General features: G+C 46.8%; 1 protein-coding gene across 1 annotated transcript; it reads left to right on the forward strand.

The window, feature by feature from the left end:
• Positions 1–6,260: 6,260 nt before the first annotated feature.
• On the forward strand, positions 6,261–19,096 carry STC1 (stanniocalcin 1). Its single transcript, XM_015062653.3, has 4 exons — positions 6,261–6,687; positions 8,686–8,828; positions 9,536–9,747; positions 15,917–19,096. Exons 1-4 carry the CDS (start codon positions 6,570–6,572, stop codon positions 16,185–16,187), a joined length of 744 nt encoding a protein of 247 aa, XP_014918139.1. The 5' UTR covers positions 6,261–6,569; the 3' UTR covers positions 16,188–19,096.
• Positions 19,097–19,531: the final 435 nt, after the last annotated feature.

Here is a 19,531-nt window from a genome sequence, read left to right on the forward strand (position 1 = left end):
GCCTTTCCTTTGTTAATCTACAAGAGACCACTGAAGACAATAAGTTACGACCATGGGAAGAAATCATTATAAACACAAATAGGAGAATAAGGAATGAGAATATCATTAAAATTTGCTGTATGAAAAGAATAATAATCCACTGCTCCACACTACTGTGAGCTAAATTTCCCTGTCTTAGCACAGCGACTCCCCTGATGACATTTTTGCCCTTAAGGATTTCACCACTTCCTCCAAAGCTGTAACTTTTTTTCTCTCTCTCTCCCTCCCCCTTCCTATTATTGTCACTAGAGAGTGGGGAATGACAAGTTCAAGAAAATGCTTGCCTTGAGGCCAGAACGTGTTTCCTTTGCACTTGGATTTCCATTTATTCCACCGAATTTCCTTACAATTAATTTTTAAATGGGCTGAGAGAGTTCATTTCCCCAACAGCTGACAAAAACTGTGTTCCATGAAACCAAATGAAATGGCACTTGGTGACCATTTTTGCTACCATTATAAAACCCTTACAGTATAAACTCTGACTCTGCATTCTGCATTTTACGACTCTGATATAGTCATTGGAATATGTTGATACTCCCATGATACCCACTCAGAGCCAGGAACTGGTTTATCTTAATTGCACTTTAGCCTAAAGCATATTAAATGCAACTTGATTATTAAATGCATTTGAATTGCCACAATAAATTTCTTGGCCAGGTTTCCAAACATCAAGTAAAGAAATCTATAATCTCCTAGTCTGGCCCCTTTGCTGACTTGCCAGGTAACTTTGTCTAAAGACTGCTCCCTCTCGACATCCTCTTTTCTCAGCCAATAAACTAGTAATAATAGATTTGTCTAGCACTCAGGAACGGCTGCAAGACACTTCTTTATACCAGGATGGCATTTTGCAAATGACAAGCTGGCTTTAGGCTAAATATGTCAGAATGAGGCTTCAGCACAGGTTGTTGATGTGGATTTTCTTAATTTCTATTTCACAAACTCGTTGGCATCACCCATCGGTCTCACTCATTAGGGCTCACAGTTTAACACTGTGTATTTACTGCCTTGCGTCCAGATCTGTGTCTCCATGGCTTGCCCCGCCCCGCCCCGCACTGTCTGTTCTTTCACAGTGCTAACACCCTTCCAGGCACAGAGAGCTTAAAGAATCCACACCGACGGATGGATTGGTTGGTTCGAAGCGGTAAGCCCTGATCTCTCACTGGAGGGGTCTACATTAAGCACTAAGTGGAGGACTTCCTCAGACACGTGTCGTGTGACAGGTCTGCCCCAGTGCCTGCACCTAACAGGGTGCCAATGTCCTCTTCGCTAAGGTGTTTGGGGGCAGGACCAAGACGCAGGGGAGCGCTCGTGCCCCCACGTCGACCTCCCACACTCCCCTGGAAGATTTCCAATACGGAACAGGCACAAAAAACGTGTCAGATACAGAGTGAAAAGCTATTCAGCCTTGACTTTGGTCCGAAGACTACTGGAAGAAAGAATGCTAAGTGGAAAAAGGGGTCAAAGAAATTTCGTTTTCTTCACTGATGAGGTGCAATGCTCACCACCACCTGGAAATAAAATTCCTTCTTGAAAACAAAGAACCCAAAGTCACACGTGTTACCACCTGCCCTGAACAGTTAGGTACAGACATCGCCCTCCCCTTAGCACTGGGGTAGGATAATTTAAAAAAACTTCCCTGCCACTTATCTCCCTAGTAGGCAGTGTGCATGTCACGAAAATAAAATTCTCCCCTTAAAAAGCATCCTGATGGCCTGAAACAATGACCAAGCTAACAGAGCCAGGAGTCACAACTTTTTTTTTCTTTCTTTTTTTTTTAATTTAAGAGCCATCGCCTTGCTGGTTGGTTCGAGCGCCCTCATGTGTCTCAACAGAGTAACGTCACTTTAGGCCTTCCGGAGGGCTAGAGGTAACGACAGATTCAATGACACACAGTAACCTCTTCATCCCGTTTCAGGCACCTCTTGTGAAACGAAAGATTTTCAGATTGCCCCTAGGACTATGAATTTGTCCTCCCTGATGTAAAGTGACATCGTAACTTGTACCTGGAAGAACGAACGGGAAGCCGAGGTTCACAGAAGCGGAGGCTAATTTCAACTTCTTGCCTGTTCTGGTTTAAACATGTTAGGTCATCCTGCTTATTTCTTTTTCCTCCCCCCAACCCAGACCGAGGGGCAGAGCTCTAAGCCTGCATACCCCCTCCTCCAATGCGGGGCTCGCACAACTGAAGAACCCAGGGCTGCCTCTATAATAAGCAAATCTCAGGAGACCTAGCTCCATCTTCCACTCTATGACCAAGGGCTAAGCCTTTCTTCTCTCTGGGTCTTGGGCTCTTCCTCTGGGAAGAGAGGATAGTGGTTCATTTCTCACAGATAAGAAGCATCTGCAGAAATGCCTGGCAGAGAGTAGATAGGCACCCAGTAAATGTTAACTGAATGCAAACCTACAAACTCTCACACACACCTTGCTGCTTTGTCTTCCTTTTCCTTCTCCTTCTTTTCCTTAAGGTTCGGAAGGCATGACTCAACATTCCAACCATACAGTCAGGCCCAGAATTCCCAAAGCAGAATAACAATGATGCCCCAACCTTGGTCACTATGGCAGACCCGCCTTGATGGGTCTAGCACTCTGTTAACAACAAAAGAAAGATTTATCAAGAAACCATGCTCCCGGGTTCCTCTCACCAATTCACCATTAGCCATTCACCACTTAGCTTTAAGCTAGCCAAATCCAGCAAAGCTCCAGAGATTTTTGGCTTAATCTTCTCACTGAACTCACGCCAGCCTTGCACGGGCACAGCCAGGGCATCATCACCCAGCCTTAGGTGTTGGCAGATTCTCCCACCCACCTCTTTGCACTTTCCCTGCTCAGGGGCAATGGCAAAGCGTCCCCTCTCCTCCCCCCACTGCACCTGGGGCGCCTCCAGCTCACAAAGGCCGGGCTGGGGAAGATGTCTCATCTACTGGAAATATAATCAAGTCCTCTGTTAAGTAAGCCTACTGCTTTAACAGAAGCCAGAAAGTGCCTGACCAACAGACGTGCTCCATATATCTTGTCAACTATAAACATCATAACCAGTGAAAGGGGAAGGAAACACCCTGAAGTATATTGCCCCCATTACCATTAAAGTAGGAGACAGGTTTCTTCCCCCCAAGAGAAGTTCGTGGAATAATTGATAATTTCCATTTTATTTAAAATAGCTTGTCCTTTCCTACTGCTACCATCACTGTCCAGGGCCTTATCAACACGAACATATTACTAACTGGTCTTATAACCTCCATTCGTTTCTCCCTTCCAATCGTCGTAAGTATGATCAAAATATCTTCCCCAAACACTGACTTCAACACATTCTTTAACAATTCCTACTTAAGAAGGCTTGCTGACTCCCTGTTGCTTGCAGGACAAAATTCGAGCTCTGAAATCTGCTATTCAGACTCCCCCTATTGTCTCCTACCACCCCGGAGAAGTTACAAAAGAACCAGACATCACCTCCAGAGTTCCAGACTCTTACACCTCCAGACTCTTACATCACTGCTATATGCAAATCCAAGACGAGAACACGATGACTGTGGACCCTCAGATATCCTTGAACTGAAATCTAAGTAGAAAGGCCCAGTGTCAACTTCACAACTTTTCCTCTTTGGAAAGAGACTTTACCTTGGGCGTTTCCACTTAGACTCCAGTTCCCTCCTTTGACATTCAAGAATGTCAGAGATGGGAATGACCTGATGCCCCCCCCCCCCGCCCGGCCCCCCGCCCCGGTTACATTCGCACCAGTGCAGCAGGCTGCTGTTGGATTTCTTCAGAGGATAGCTTATCTGTCCTTGTGAAACACTTCACACAGCCGGCAATGAACCTCCAGGCACGTGATAATCAATGAGTGAAATAAGAAGGAACAATAAATCAACATCAGAGGAATCACAAAACACATCCAGACACTTGTAGGGCATTCTGTTCTGGTGGCCGCACCATATAATGGGAAAAAGAATATAGATGGGAGAAATCATCACTCTACACCCTACAAAGCCAGTAGCCAACAAGGGGAAAGTGCAGCAAGAGAAACAAACAGCGCTGCCTTTAACGAAGAGAAATGGCTAAGGAGGTGGAGAATGCTGAGGAACAGAAAGCAAGATCCTCGGGGAAAAGATGCATGCATCTGTTCTCTTGTCCTCCCTCTAGGAGAGAACACTGAACCATTATATTGCATTACCATACATCGACCACTCCTGCCTAAAGCAGTGAAAACAATTTCTGAGCTTTCCAGATACGAACTCTTTGAAAAATGAAATAATCATAGCTTTTTCCTAAATTCGTAAAAAGCAAAAACAGCAGTTTACATCTTTCCCACACTGACCCTTCCTTGAAGACCCCTTCATGAAGCCTTCCCCACATCGCCACCCAGCGTTGACCACGCCCTTCTCTTACCACACAAGGTCCTCACATCCTGACCCTTTAGGAAATACGACTGAGGTTGACCATCTCCCCAACTTGACTGCAAGCTCGACAACAAGAATCCTGACTTTTCCTTCTCCTGTATCTTCTTCTGTATCTCAGCCCCCAACACGCAGCCCAGGAGGTACTTGAGAAATACCAACACTGTCACTCAACCTAAATGGAAATGTACTTATTATTTAGTGAAAATGTGAAAATTCCCTTTCTTTCCTTTAGAAATTTCCGTTTTCCTTTATTTCCCCTATCCTTTTTTCTAGCAAACTTGGTCCTTCCCAAAAAACCCTTTTTGCAAGGGAGGGCGGGGCCGTAACCACTCAGCAAGCCCACTCCCCTCACACACACAGAGCAGAGTCTTGGTTTGTGGTTAGGAGAGTTGGCGTTGTTTCTTCCACCTTTGAAGGTGTTAGGATTTAAACTGAAACCACTGCCTTTGCAAGATCATCTTGTTCCTGCCTGCATGAATCTCCAATGGCCCTTTTGCATTTACATCCCGAAAATGTCTGAAGGTTGTCTTGCTTAATCCCTTCACTGCACCCCAGCCCTTAATGTAATGCCCACTTTTTTTTTTTTACCCTGATAAGTCCTCTCCTGGATCATCAGCCTCCTTCACAAGTTAAGGACATGCCTCAGTGCTGCCTACTTATAAGAAAATATGAGCTTCTATACCAGGCATGATTTGTGATGCCACTGTAATTTCCCCATTTAGTCTAGAGCTTAGCAGCCCTCTCTCCTACACATTCTGCTCTTTTCCTACCCCTTCCCAGTCTTGCCTGCCCCCTTACTCTCTCCCCGCCCCCAAGAAATGAACTGGTTTACCTAGCAGGTTTCATCTTGCTTCGGCCAGCTTATTGTTTCAACGTGATTATGAAGTCCCCTGGCTTGAAAACACAGTTTGTTAATTTCCAGGCATTCACGATGTCTCCCTGCTGAGTTTAGTGTGTGGAGGTGTGCATGTGTATACCTGTGGTAACTAACACTCCTGGGCGTGCAATCTTGCTGGTGACTAAGAAGATGGAATCAAGGTAAATTTGTGTAACTGGAGAATCATAGTTTTTAGAGATGTAAGGGATGCTAGACTTCGATGTTGGCATTTCACAGATTGGAAAACAGAGGCAGAACAAGGGAGAAGGACTTGACCAAGGTCACAGAGCTAATCAGTAGAAGAACGGGGGCCACCACTCAGAGCTGTCCTATCCCAGTCCATCAGGGCCCTTCCACCCAGATGCGTCCCTCCTCAGGGGTTCATATATGTGAGTGAGAACTCAGGATGCCCACGTGCAACCAAAGTGCATCACAGACCTGTGAATATGTATGTGCCAACAAGATGGGGACAGTGCCGTGCATGTAGCTTACAAGGTAGACAGTATGCAGTAAAATCAGACTGAAACGGCTGTAATGAGGTTCAGTTCGAATCCAAAGAGACCACACTTCACATCCTGCAGATGCTGCCCATTCCCCACCCCCTGTAGATCATTTGAAAAAAAAATGTATTTCCAAAAGCACCTTGTTGAGATTTTCATGATTTTCCCTCAATTCGATCAATACACAGTCATCCCTTAACGCCATGAAAATAGCTTTTCACACATCCATGCACACACCGTCACACACACACACACACACACACACACACACACACACGTAAAACATTGGCAGCAGGTACTTTTAATTTGCTGGAAAATATTTCTAAGAAGTCAAACAGCTCCAGCCCAATGAGAGTGCCCTCCGATTGGCTAGCCAGACCAGTTGAAGGACCTGATTGGTCCCTGATCCTAAGGACCGATAAGAACGGCTATAAAATCCCTGGGTGCAGCTCTTGGGCCCCCAGTTTGCAAAAGCCAGAGGTGCAAGAAGCAGCCACTGCAGCAGCAGCAGCAGCAGCAGCAGCAGTAGCAGCAGCAGCAGCAGCCAACAACAGCAACAACAGCAGCAGCAGCAGCAGCCACAGCAGCAGCAAAAGCGTCAGCAGGAACAGCATCAGCAGCAACAAAAAATCCTCATCAAATCCTCACCTAGGCTTTCAGTGTATCCAGATCCACATCTTCACGCAAGCCGGGAGAGGGAAAGAGGAAAGGGGGGGAGGAAAAAAAAAACCCAACAACTTAGCGGAAACTTCTCAGAGAATGCTCCAAAACTCAGCAGTGCTTCTGGTGCTGGTGATCAGTGCTTCTGCAACCCATGAGGCGGAGCAGAATGATTCTGTGAGCCCCAGGAAATCCCGGGTGGCAGCTCAGAACTCAGGTAAGCGGCAAACCCAGGACCGGTTTCTCCCCCAAAGAGCTGTCCTCATTTGCCTCTCGCTTTTGCAACTGTGTCTGTGACGGCTGATCTTGATAATAAATGTGCTTCATGCCTGATGGCAATAAACTGCCAGTGTAATCCAATAGCCTTAGGAAGTGGAGCTCCTTTGTTTAATAAATTGCATGCAACTAACGAAGAAGCCGGGCGCTCTGCTGAGGGTATTTCATTGCATAAGCCTACTAGCCTGATTGCCTGAAATCTGGCACGTACCCTCTTGGGGGAGGGGGGGAGGGGGCGGGGGAAAGGCCTGAACGTTGGCATGCTTCAAAGCGCTCTCTATACTTTCCAGAAGCTGAAGCCGATCTTAAGGTGAGACACGGTTTGTCTGATGCTGTCCCCCTTTCTTCACCCTTAAGTCCCCATAACTGGACTTCCCTGCCCCTTCAGAGAACACACAGAAAGCTCCCTCTGCAGACAGATTTACCGAACCATAGCCCTCAAGGCTGACAAATCCCCGGCAGATGCAGAGAAAACCCTACACATCCCACCCCTGACACTGCTCCTTCTCTTCCTCCCGGCTTTCTCGCGCCTTCATTCAGCTGCCCGTGCAGTGCAGCCCGTGGCCAGAGGGCCCCCTGGAAAAAGAGTATTTGTGAAATGTAGCAGCTGTTTCTTCAAGGGGAAGGTCTCGCTCTCGTGCTGACTCCCAGAGCAGTTAATTGTGTATTATCTTGGTCTCTAAAGGAAAAGAGTCCTTAGGAAGCCGGTATTAACACCTCTGCCTTTTGACTTCACTTGTCCAGCTTGCCCCTCTGACATTACTGCCCCCACTCCCCTGACTGTCAGCAAAGATGGGATCGCAGGTGTCCAAATGCTGCAGACAAGGCTCCTCTCCGAAGAGCACAGGTCCCTGCCCAGAGGAGGGCTTTGCTTCACTTCCTTTTGTACTTAGTTGCTATAGAAATGCAGTGATTCACAATTCGAGCTTGCCTAAAACAATAGCAACCCTAATGCATATTAAAACTGCTTAAAGCAAAGTTATAATTTGAACCCGTGGAAATATATAATTAGGGAAATGACTTGTAACATCCCAGAGGCTGCGGGTGGTGGGAGGGGGAGGGGAAGCCTAACCGAACCAGGCTTTTGATCTCAGAGGAGAATCCTATGGTATGAAGGCTGCAGACCATTTCTTGCCGAGCTGCTTGCCAGAACACCCCCCCCCCTTTCTGTAGGAGAGAAATCACTTTTATGGGAGATCTTATCCAGAATGTAGAAAGCCTCATGCAAGTTCTTTGCGGTTTTCTTCTAGTCTTGCACAAGGGGTGCCTTGGCCTTGTTATTCCACACCTGTGTTTCTTTAAAAAAAAAAAAAGAAGGAGAAATGGCTTTTAATATGAGAGAGCTTATGCATACCTCTAAGCACTGTCCTATGGTGGGGGCTGGGGTGAAACACGAACGGACCAGATTCCTTTCTGCCAATATGAAGGTAAGTTAGCAGCCCTAAATTGGAAGGGTCTCCAAGCGCACTCCTTGGCAAATGGTCCTCTGCCATTTAGACTAAAATTCCATTCTTATTACTCCGGAGTGCGTTTTCAGAAGCCAAATGGACTCCCTGGCCCTTCTACTTCCTAAACCTGACCACCAGCCATTGCCTCCTGCCTTCCCGGGCTTTCGGGCTCTAAGTGATACCCTCTGATGCTGGAGAGCTGTTTCAAGCACTGTGCATTCCACAGACTCTCACCTTACTCCTCCGGCCACCCAAATTGTATGTGATGGTGAGACCAACAGGGAAAGCTCCTGCCCTCTCCTTCCACGTGCAGGAGGGATCTGCCTGGCCTGCCCCCGACCCCACCCCCTCTGAACGGGACTATCTACTGGCCCCCTCGCAGACGTCCGAAGAGAAGTTCTTCTGACCCCTTGTCCTTGAATGGCGCCCCCTCGACCCTTCCGAATCACCTTCACTGCTTGACCCAGATTGGATGGATTTGTCTCTTTCAGCTGAAGTGGTTCGCTGCCTCAACAGTGCTCTGCAGGTTGGCTGCGGGGCTTTTGCCTGCCTGGAGAACTCCACCTGTGATACAGATGGGATGTACGACATCTGTAAATCCTTCTTGTACAGCGCTGCTAAATTTGACACTCAGGTAAGCAGACCTTGACCCCTGCCTTCCACTGGCTGCTTGTCATTAACAGTGTGCTAGACTATTGTTCTTAGGAACTAGTCTTGTAGGGAAGCAGCTTCTCAGCCTCCTCAACCGAAATCCCCAGCTCCAGCGTGTGCACGCACACTCCCGCGTGTGCGCGTGCACGTGTGCATGCACACACACACACACACACACACACACACACACACACTTTCGGCCAGGAAGCCGGTTCTGTACGAGACGCTCCCCACCCTCTAATGCACGATTGTCACACACTGACACAGGTTATCTTATAAGGGAGGGGTGATGACCAGAAAATCCTCGCCTCTTCAACAGGAAATAAAAATGTTCTTCCAACAAAGAAGTTCTCACTGTAGGACCCAGCATCCTGGCTTGTGAGTTGAGTTATCAAAGTCTCGATCCCGAGACAAAACCGCATCATGGCTACGTTCAAGCTGCAGGGTGGCTGATTGTGGGTCTGTCTCTTTCTTTCTCCTGTCTCGTTATTTCTACGGAGCTCAATTCTGAAGGTAGTCTATGAGAGTAGGGACATTTTTTTTTTTTTAATCCTGGTCGCGGCATGCGAAGACATACAGACGGCCAGGGGACCGCGCCAAGGCAAGCCCCCTCAATTTCCACATATTGTATGCCCCGTCCTCTCTGGGCAGCTCGAGCTAAAGCTTCTCCTCCTACCCCTTGCCTGGCAGGGAAAAGCATTTGTCAAAGAGAGCTTAAAGTGCATCGCCAATGGGGTCACCTCCAAGGTCTTCCTCGCCATTCGGAGATGCTCCACTTTCCAGAGGATGATTGCTGAGGTGCAAGAGGAGTGCTACAGCAAGCTGAATGTGTGCAGCGTCGCCAAGCGGAACCCCGAAGCCATCACCGAGGTGGTCCAGCTCCCTAATCACTTCTCCAACAGGTACAGAATGAGTCCGCTTTTTTGCGCTGGGGAGGGAGGGGGGGCAGGGCGGTGGCAGAGCCAGACACAGAAGGGGGTTAATTGCCACAGTCATGATCTTATTTTAGCTTGCAGCCTTCCCAGCTTTTGCAGGGAAAATATGTTTGTGATTGGTTGTGACAGCTTAAGCAGCCTGGATTTTTTTTTCCCTCACTGTTATAGGAAAAGTCTTTCCATGCAGCTAATAGAAAACTCCATCTGTGGCATCCCTGAGTGCATTTTCATTGTCAGTTTCTCACAATAAGCCTGAAGGGCATTGTGAAGTTTATGGACACAAGCTTTTGAGATATCACATTTGGCTGAAATTACGACTATGCATGGTACAGTTGGCCATTATAAAAACCCCGGTCAAATGTCATAATGCAGACTTTTAAAAAAAATTTTTTAATGTTTATTTTTGAGAGACAGAGAGAGACAGAGCACGAGCAGGGCAGGGGCAGAGAGAGGGAGGCACAGAGTCCGAAGCCAGCTCCGGGCTCTGAGCTGTCAGCACAGAGCCTGATGTGGGGTTCGAACTCACAAACCACGAGATCATGACCTGAGCTGAAATCAGACGCTTCACTGACTGAGCCACCCAGGCGCCCTTTTTTCAAAAATTTTTTTAATGTTTATTTGTTTTTGAGAGACAGAGAGCATAATGCAGACTTTTAAATCCGCATGTGTTCTGAGCAGTCCCAAGCCCAAGCACATATTCCAGTAGGTAGCCCAGAATAAGCCAGGTCACTTCACTGGGGACTCAGATTTCCTTTGTGAAAAGTGAGATGGCTGGACTAGATGATTCCCCCTCCCAGGCCCATGTTAGTTCTTTCTCTAGTCCAGAATTTCCTGGAACGATGTTTCTGGCGAGTGCTCATAGTCTCATCTGAGTATTCTAACATGACCCAAAACCCCGGAAGTAATCATAGCTGAGCACCGGCCTTTCGGTGCTGCCGACTCACTGTCTTTACCAGCCGGGAGTGGACACCCAAGACACGAGAGGGCTGACATGTTCATTCCACGACCTACAAAGTTGCCCAGCAAGACCTGGGCTTCCCCAACTGCGATCAAGTTAGGAGAGGTGCCGGTGGGGCTGGCATGGAGGTATGGCAGGGACAGTGAGGCTGGGACGCGTTGAGCCCTACTGTGATGCCTCACGGCCTGAAACTCGCCGCCTAGTCCTGAAGCACTATGATCCTTTGACTCCCCAGCCAAATCTGCACACACTGACAAAGATCAGTCCTATTACCTATTGCCCGGACCACTGGAGAGCTAACATGAGCCTCCCTGCTTAATCTCCTAGCCAGGTTCTGTCCCTTCTTCGGGTAGCACCAACAGCCTGCTCCTCCAGGGGCTTACCAGTGATTTAGTCACACACATGTATGCAAGTAGAAGACGGGAAAGGTAGGTCTTCCTTAGGGAACTGCTAAAGGCCCCTGACATTAAAACTCTGTAAAATTTCTGATTCACACTGAAGCACACGGTAAAGGCTCTCCAGAACCTCATGTCAACTTATAAAATCATTTGTTCGGTACTGAGAAGCGACCGTGTCCTTGGGTCCTAGCTGATTTCCTCAGAACAAGAAAATCAAATCCCACATTTATCTCAAATGGCCTATCTCTTTATATTGATCTTGGTCTTAAAATTCTCCCAAAAAGATTCTTGTGACATCTGAAGAGAAGAAGGAAAAAATAAAATAAAATCGCTGGCTAATTGTTGGAGTCTCCCTTCAGCACAAAGGAAATAAAAAAAAGAAAAGAAAAGAATTTTTAGTAGACAGGGGCTAAGGACAAAGTATGTGTTTGTGGGGCAGCTGGCGGGGGCAGGGGTATGTTGGCAAAGCCACCGTTGTAAGTCTAGACCGTTAAGGATCCTGTGACAGTTTGTGACTTACAATATGGCATGTGACCAACTTTGAGGCGATGCGAACCTCTCGATTTCAACTGAGGTCATATCTTCCATTTATAAAGGGAGAGGTCGTATAGAAAGGATAATATAGACTCTGGACTGGTGATCCTAAATATCTAAGAAGCGACTAGGAATAGGAGTTTTTAGTCAGGCCACTATTGCTTTCAATGGGCTTTCTTTTACACCACTTCTATCAGATGGCCACAGGAGCCTGGTCATGTCCCTTTTTCATCTCGGGAAATCACGCTTATTCGGACAGTGGGGAAAGTGGCCATCTCTTGAAGACCAGAATCTTCATGCAGCCCTTTCTCCCATTATTTCACTTCAACTGGTTAATATTATTCCTGCTCCGAACTGTAGAGAGTTCCGGTTCCATGCTGGGCTTGGTTTGCTCTATTTAAGCTCCTCACTCTCCTGAAACATCCTGCTTTCCCAGCCTCTGTCCCACCACAGAGACGCATTAAGTTGTGCCAGTTGGCACCGAATTGCAAAGGGAAGTAGTTACAGGTTCATTCCACCTTCCTGTGACTTATCTAGCATGAGATTTGGGCCTGGGAGAATCCAAAAGCCTGTGACTGGACCAGGAGCCAGAACAGGGACGTTTTCCACAGGAGCAATGCGCTCAGAAGACAAAGGAGAGTTGGCTGTCCCCCTGGCTGAATTCGCAAACTGCTCTCTTAGCCATGAGGGACACAGGCAAAATTGATCAGGCAAGCTGGGAGGCGTGAGGCTTGGGAAGAAATCAGACCAATCCAGATCCAGGGTGGGAAAACTGACAAAGCTTCCAGCTCTCTAGGGCATGGATAGGGAACAGGAAACAGAAGAATAATATTGATCAAGGGAAACAAAGGACTATTTATAAACCCTCACACAGAACGTTCCTAGGCAGTATGTGTGTATTTGGGTAAAGCATGGCTGAAACAGTAGCTATGGAGAATATCTGATGTTATTCTTTACCAAGAAAAAAAAAAAAAAAAAAAAGGTCAGGGATGGAATTTTCAAAGTGGGAGGAAAGAAACATGCTTTAGAAGGTCCTTCCAGGCTGGGTGATCAGAGCACTTAGCCCATCAAGTCCCTGCAGCACATCCTGCCAACCCCTATAAAGGTGAAGAAAGGACCCTTCTGAAATAGTTCTAACTGCTCTTGCAGAGGATGAACCTAAAGCAGACCTGCACCATCCTTGTTCAATTAAGAAGGAAATTATGTATCAAATCCCTAGAAACATAGAATGCCATAGCTGGAGATGGGCATAGACTGTAAACGCCTCATTTTGCTAATTGAAAACACAGAGGCCCAGAGAGGGAAGTGACTGGCTGAAAGTCACACAGCTAGTGAATTGACAGAGTAGGGCCTAGAATGCATGTGGCCTTGAGCCAAGCTATTTGATTTCTGCTTCAAAAATGGCAACCAGTAAAACTTGTAGGAAATCTCCACAATCCAAGTAGAATAAAAGGAGGAAAAAAATAGACTACCAAGGAGAAATGAATAAATGTGCCCCATGGTGATCAACGATTAAATTTGGTAAGTTATCTCCTCAAAGAGAAGGCACATCTTACCAACAGCTATAGTAACATAAACCGTGGGTACACGATGGTGCGCGACAAGTATGTGGCAATCGCTAATTCAACTTGTGCTGGAGACACGATCTCTTAAATAATCTCACTCAGTGACTTCTAGATGGGAAGGGTCTGTCTCATTCATCCACACTATCCCAGAGGTCAGTGCCATTCCTGTGTATTCTAGCCCTTAATGGAGAGGCACGGGCCTAAACTGTGGCTCACTCTGGCAAATGATGTTGGCCTCAAGGCAGCCTGACAGGTTGACACGTTTTGCAGACTTGGAGGAGCTGTAATGGAGCCATGGACATTTTACAGGGAGCCCTCTTAGCCTGCCCTTGTTGCGTTAACAAAGCTCCACAAGAGAAGCTAAGGGTAGATTTGGAGGGTGTCACTAGGGTGGTCAGGCTGGTGAGGTCCTCATCCAGAAACACCAAAAACAGGTGTCTTATCTTGGTGAGCAGCGAAAGTAGCAGTAAAGGTAGGCACCCTCAAAGAAGGAGAGTAAGTGCTTTAACAAAGTGGAACACAAGAGGCACATCTGGCCTTAAAGAGGCGAGGCTAATGACAGAAGCTTGGTTTCCTTACTGGGGTGAGACTTCATCATCTGGGCAAAAGCCTTCAATGTCAGTCTAAGGAAAGGCCTTCTTCTGTAGCTCATTTGGCAGGGGCAGTGAGGGCGGGGGGGGGGGGCGGGGGTCATCTGTTTTGAACAGTTCTTTCTAGAAGTGAAAGGGGTCGCTTTAAGTTACAAAGTCCTGACTGGGGGCCAGGAGGGTGAGAGGTCAGAAACCTTATTCCCTAAGATCTAATCGCCCTGTGAAATGGACCCAGAGATCACGGGGACCCATGTCCTTGCAGAGCCCAAGAGTAAAGGGGTGCCTGGGGATCTATGTGGGTACGTAGGTATCTGAAGCCGTTGGTGCAAAGTAGTTTATTCTCCGTTTTTCCAAAACCATCTTTCTCCCCATGTCCCCATCCAAGTGAGATCTGCTTTGACTCATGTGCTTTATAATTCCGAAGGGCTGGAAAATGTGTTTCTGTGCCAGAGAATCCCAATTTTAACAACAGCTGGATATAATCCTCCCTCGTGGGAGGGGTAGAGCCAGGACTGTGTCTGAGACCCAGGCAGCAGGATTTCTCTTTCGTTCGGCCCCCAGCTTCATCTGCTCGCCCACGGAAGGGTGACCGCTCTGCTTCATTACCCGTGTTCCACTCTGTTTACCGTACATCCTTGAAAGGACCTCTCTGGGGGGTTAAGTTATTCTGGAAGGATGTTTGATCCTGTGCTCTGCGAGGTGAGTTAAAAATAAACAGGTTTCTTTTCATGGAAGATCTTGTGGCCCCAGTGACCCGCAGGCTCCTCTGAGGAAAGAGTCTCCCCACATAAATACTGGAGGTCACTGTCATCGGGAGAGTCTCTTATTAGTGCACACAGAGCTAATGGGTTTTGACAAGTGCCACCTCCAAGTGGAGCAAACACGTCCCACCTCGCGTTGGAAAATTACCTGAACTGTCTTCCCAATGAACAGGACAAGTAATTCATACACTGTAAATATTAGACAGCTTGTTCCTTAGCCATAACACTTAGCTTCAGGGTTTGGTATACCTAAACAACTTGCATCTGAAATGAAGGTGATTTATACCAAACCCAAAGGGGTTTTTTTGTTTGTTTGAACTTAACCACACCTACCTCTAATTTTTCTTCCTGGAACCATGACTTATTGGAAAGAATTATTATGTCTAAAACTCCCCATGTCCTCAGTGACCACGAAATAAATTAACAAATTGACAGGAAGCAGGCAGTGTGGCCCTGGGACCCCGGCACATGAGGGTTACCAAAAATGAAGCCACGAATCCTGCCTTCAATAAGTTCACTGCCTAGTAGGGGAAACAGAACCATCCCTAGACAATGCACTGCTGCCCCGTGTGATGCTGAGCAGGGATCTGTAAAATGTCCAAAAAAAGGAAGAGGCCCGCAAAAGCTAGAGCAGTAGGAGAAGACTTGGGGGGAGTTATTGAAGCGGAAAACGTCAAGGACCACCAGTGTTTCCATGTAAGTGTCCTCATTGCCCGGCATTCGGCCTTCTGACCGCAATGCGCCTCTGAAGGAAGACTGAGAATGAGAGCAGCCGATGGCCTCTAGCAAGGCGAGCTGAGCGCGTGATGGGGAAATTAGGTTGGGGAGTAAAACGCGTGAGACACTCGAAGGCAGGGGCCTCCTTTGAAAACAGAAGTGAAGTCTGAGTATGCGCTCAGGTGCACGTGCACCTGCACACACACCACGAAACAAAAGGAAAATTGCAAAGGGGCATCAAAATACCTGCCAATTCCTGTGCCAGTGACTCTTCATGTAAGTGGCCGGGGCTGGGCGCACCTCCTTACGTTGGACTAAGTCTCGTTACTACCACTAACCCATTGTACGACCTCAGACGAGTCGCTTTAGCTCCTCCCACGTTTGTTTCTTCTCTGTGAGATGATGACGTAGCCACTGCACGGTCTTTGTGAGCCCATGTAGCTATGCGTTTCTACGTTTTTAAGATTTGCAGACATGGCTGCCAGCTGTCAACCATTTGCGCTCGCACGCACGGTCCGGCCACGGCGGATGGCGTTGGCTGCAGCCCGGATGAAAGACCGGGTCTTGCCTGGCTCTCCGCTGACTGACTGTTGCCTGTATATCTGCCTTGCAGATACTATAACAGACTTGTCCGAAGCCTCCTGGAATGCGACGAAGACACAGTCAGCACCATCAGAGACAGCCTGATGGAGAAAATTGGGCCCAACATGGCCAGCCTCTTTCACATCCTGCAGACAGATCACTGTGCCCAAACATACCCGCGAGCTGACTTCAACAGGAGGCGCACGAGCGAGCCACAGAAGCTGAAAGTCCTCCTCAGGAACCTCCGAGGTGAGGTGGCCTCTCCCTCCCACATCAAACGCACCTCACAAGAGAGTGCATAAGCGGGGAGAGGTGTTCCCAACCTCGCCCAACTAGTATCATTTTAAAGGTGTTCGCGCACCAACTTTGAGTGTACTGTGCCTGGTTTGATTTTTTTTTTTTTTAAGTAGTTCCTATTTTCTATTCCCCTGACAGAAAACTGCATGAAAATAGGCTTCTGTAATCAATATCCCAACATTCTGCGATGGCAGCGTTCCCACAGACAGAATACGTGTGATCTTTCTGCCTCTCGGCAGGAGAGAGTACCCTTTTGATCACTTCCCTCTACCATGTCTTCTCCCGGGTCCCCTCAAACTACTCTCAAACACAGAGCGTTCGCGTAAGGCCCAGTCCTTGTAATTGGAAGATGTGGAGGCCTTTTAGGATGGTTGCCCCAGTAGAGTTAGCTGATGAGAAGCAACTTAACTTAAATGCATGTCTTAAACGCTCATAAAGATGTTAAATGGAATTCGTGTGATGAATCTGTGCTGGCCATGGACGAATATGAATGTCGTGTTTGAATTCTTGATCTCTCATGAGCTAGTATCTTATGGTCTTGATCCTCTAGTGTGTAATTTCCTTTCCAACACATTTACCAAATTGCTCAAGCCTGGCTCTTCAACCAGAGTTTGAGCCCGCATCTTCTTGCATCTAATGAAAAACAAAAAGCTAACATCTTTATGTACTGTAACTGCTCAGAGCTTTAAAAGTACCTTTAACAATTGTCTTAAAACCAGAGAATCTTAAGGTCGAACTGTGGAATATAAATAGCTGAAAACTAATGTACTGTACATAAATTCCAGAGGACTCTGCTTAAACAAAGCAGTATATAATAACTTTATTGCATATAGATTTAGTTTTGTAACTTAGCTTTATTTTTCTTTTCCTGGGAATGGAATAACTATCTCACTTCCAGATATCCACATAAATGCTCCTTGTGGCCTTTTTTATAACTTAAGGGGGTAGAAGTAGTTTTACTCAACATCAAAACTTAAGATGGGCCTGTACGAGATAGGAAAAACCAACAGGTTTATCTGAAGGACCCCAGGTAAAATGTTAATCTCCCAGCCCACCTCAACCCAGAGGCTACTCTTGACTTAGATCTATCCTGAAACGGCTCTGTCACATCCAACTGGGAATTACGGGAACCAAAAAGAGCATCCCTTTGGGCTTGGACCACTTACAGCGTCATAAGGCCTACTCTATCTTGGGAAGTGGCAATTCTTGTCTCACCGCCTCTCATCCGTGCCTGATAGCTCTGGCAAACCGATGACGGCATGGGAGACTTTCCATTAAATCGATCAGGAACGAGTCAATCAGCCTTTGGGTCTTCAGTTCCGGGGACTTGGGGCTGAGGGGGTATAAATAACCCTGGGCTGTCCAGCCTTAATAGACTCCTCTTACATTTTTGTCCTGTAGCACGCTGCCTGCCAAAGTAGTCCTGGCAGCTGGGCCATCTCTGTAGGATCGCAAAAAAAATAAAAATAAAAAAATAAAAAATGTAAAAAAAAAAAAAAACAAAAAAAACAAAAAAACAAGAAAAAAAAAGAAAAAAGAAAAAAAAGAAAAAAAAAGAGAGCTGGTGGTTTGATTATTTCTGCCGTGATGTTTACAAGATGGCAACCACCAAAGCCAAATGACTAACCTATCTATGAACAACAGTAGTTTCTCAGGGTCACTGTCCTTGAACCCAACAGTCCCTTAAGAGCGTCACTGCCCACCAAAGGTCAATGTTGAGGGAGAAAGAGGGAGGAGGAGTAGGACTGCAGGGGCCACTCCAAACTCGCTTAGGTAGAAACCATTGGTGCTTGACTCTCACTAGGTTGAACTCAAGATTTGACCAAATCGAGTGATAGGGTTCCTGGTGGGAGGAGGGAGGGCACATCTCCAGAAAAATGAAAAGCAATACAACTTTACCATAAAGCCTTTAAAAGCAGTAACGCGCTGCTCAAGGACCAAGGGCAATCGCAGCAGACCCAGCAGCAAGAGCAGCACGGCGTTGCTGCCTTTGTCCCCACACAGCCTCTAAGCGTGCTGACATCGGATTGTTAAGAGCATTTTTATACTCAGAACTGTCCCATCCCCAGGTCCCCAAACATATGGACACTGCCTTAGCCTCTTGGAAATCAGGTAGACCACACGCTAAGTTGACTCTCCCCCTCCTGCCCTCCCCAGCCCCCACCCCCCAGGCAAGGCTGACTTCTCTGAACCAGAAAAGCTACCCAAGTATGTGTGTTGTGTCCATTTCGCAAACCCACTAAGCCAGGACCCCAATGCGACAAGTAGTTCACGAGGATTCCTAGCCAAATTCTCTCTTACTTCAGTCCAGTAGGTTCTCTTTGTTTGCTGTGACCTCTTCAAACCGTGGTACCCCCCTTTTCTCCCCACAGCGATACTTCTATATGTATCTATAATACATATATCCACACGTATGGAAAGAAGCAGTTCTCACGATGTTGCTAGTTTTTTGCTTCTCTTGTCCCCATCCGACCCCACTCCTTCCGACTCCCCTTTAAACTTCCAAAGCTTCGTCTTGTGTTTGCTGCACAGAGTGATTCGGGGGCTGACCTAGACCAGCTTGCATGATTCTTCTATCGTGATTTGGTTGCACTTTAGACATTTTTGTGCCATTATATTTGCATTATGTATTTATAATTTAAATGATATTTAGGTTTTTGGCTGAGTACTGGAATAAACAGTGAGCATATCTGGTATATGTCATTATTTATTGTTAAATTACATTTTTAAGCTCCATGTGCATATAAAGGTTATGAAACATATCATGGTAATGACAGATGCAAGTTATTTTATTTGCTTATTTTTATAATTAAAGATGCCATAGCATAATATGAAGCCTTTGGTGAATTCCTTCTAAGATAAAAAATAATAATAATAAAAATAAAGTGTTACATTTTATTGTTTTTTTCCCCAATGTCTTTCATTGTTATTCTTTAAAAACTTCTTGAATGAGACTTTCTGAACGTGAAGTTAACAGCCGATTGAGTTCTTTAAAGTCACGAATTAAGTGCCGATACGTAAACGGATGTGGTTTAAATCAACACTTGCCAAATTTCCTTAAGACCATTTGGTGGCTCCCATTCCCCTCAGAATAAAATTGCACCCCAGAGTCCTTCCAGACGTCAGAGAAGCTGGATGGTCTGGACACCACTCAGCTCTCCAGCCTCAAGACTCCCCCTTCCTTCACAGCAATGAACCCTGTGCTCCCGCAGTGCGGGAGTTCTGCTAAGGCTGTGCTCGGTCTCCCTTCCGGGCCTTTATTTGTGCCGTCCTCACTTTCTAGAAGACCTTGCCCTCCACCTTGTGCTCAGACTGGAAGCCCCTTTGTGTAGCCACTGATGTGGTCCCA

This window comes from Acinonyx jubatus, chromosome B1 (genome assembly GCF_027475565.1).
Source record: "Acinonyx jubatus isolate Ajub_Pintada_27869175 chromosome B1, VMU_Ajub_asm_v1.0, whole genome shotgun sequence".
NCBI lineage: Eukaryota > Metazoa > Chordata > Mammalia > Carnivora > Felidae > Acinonyx > Acinonyx jubatus.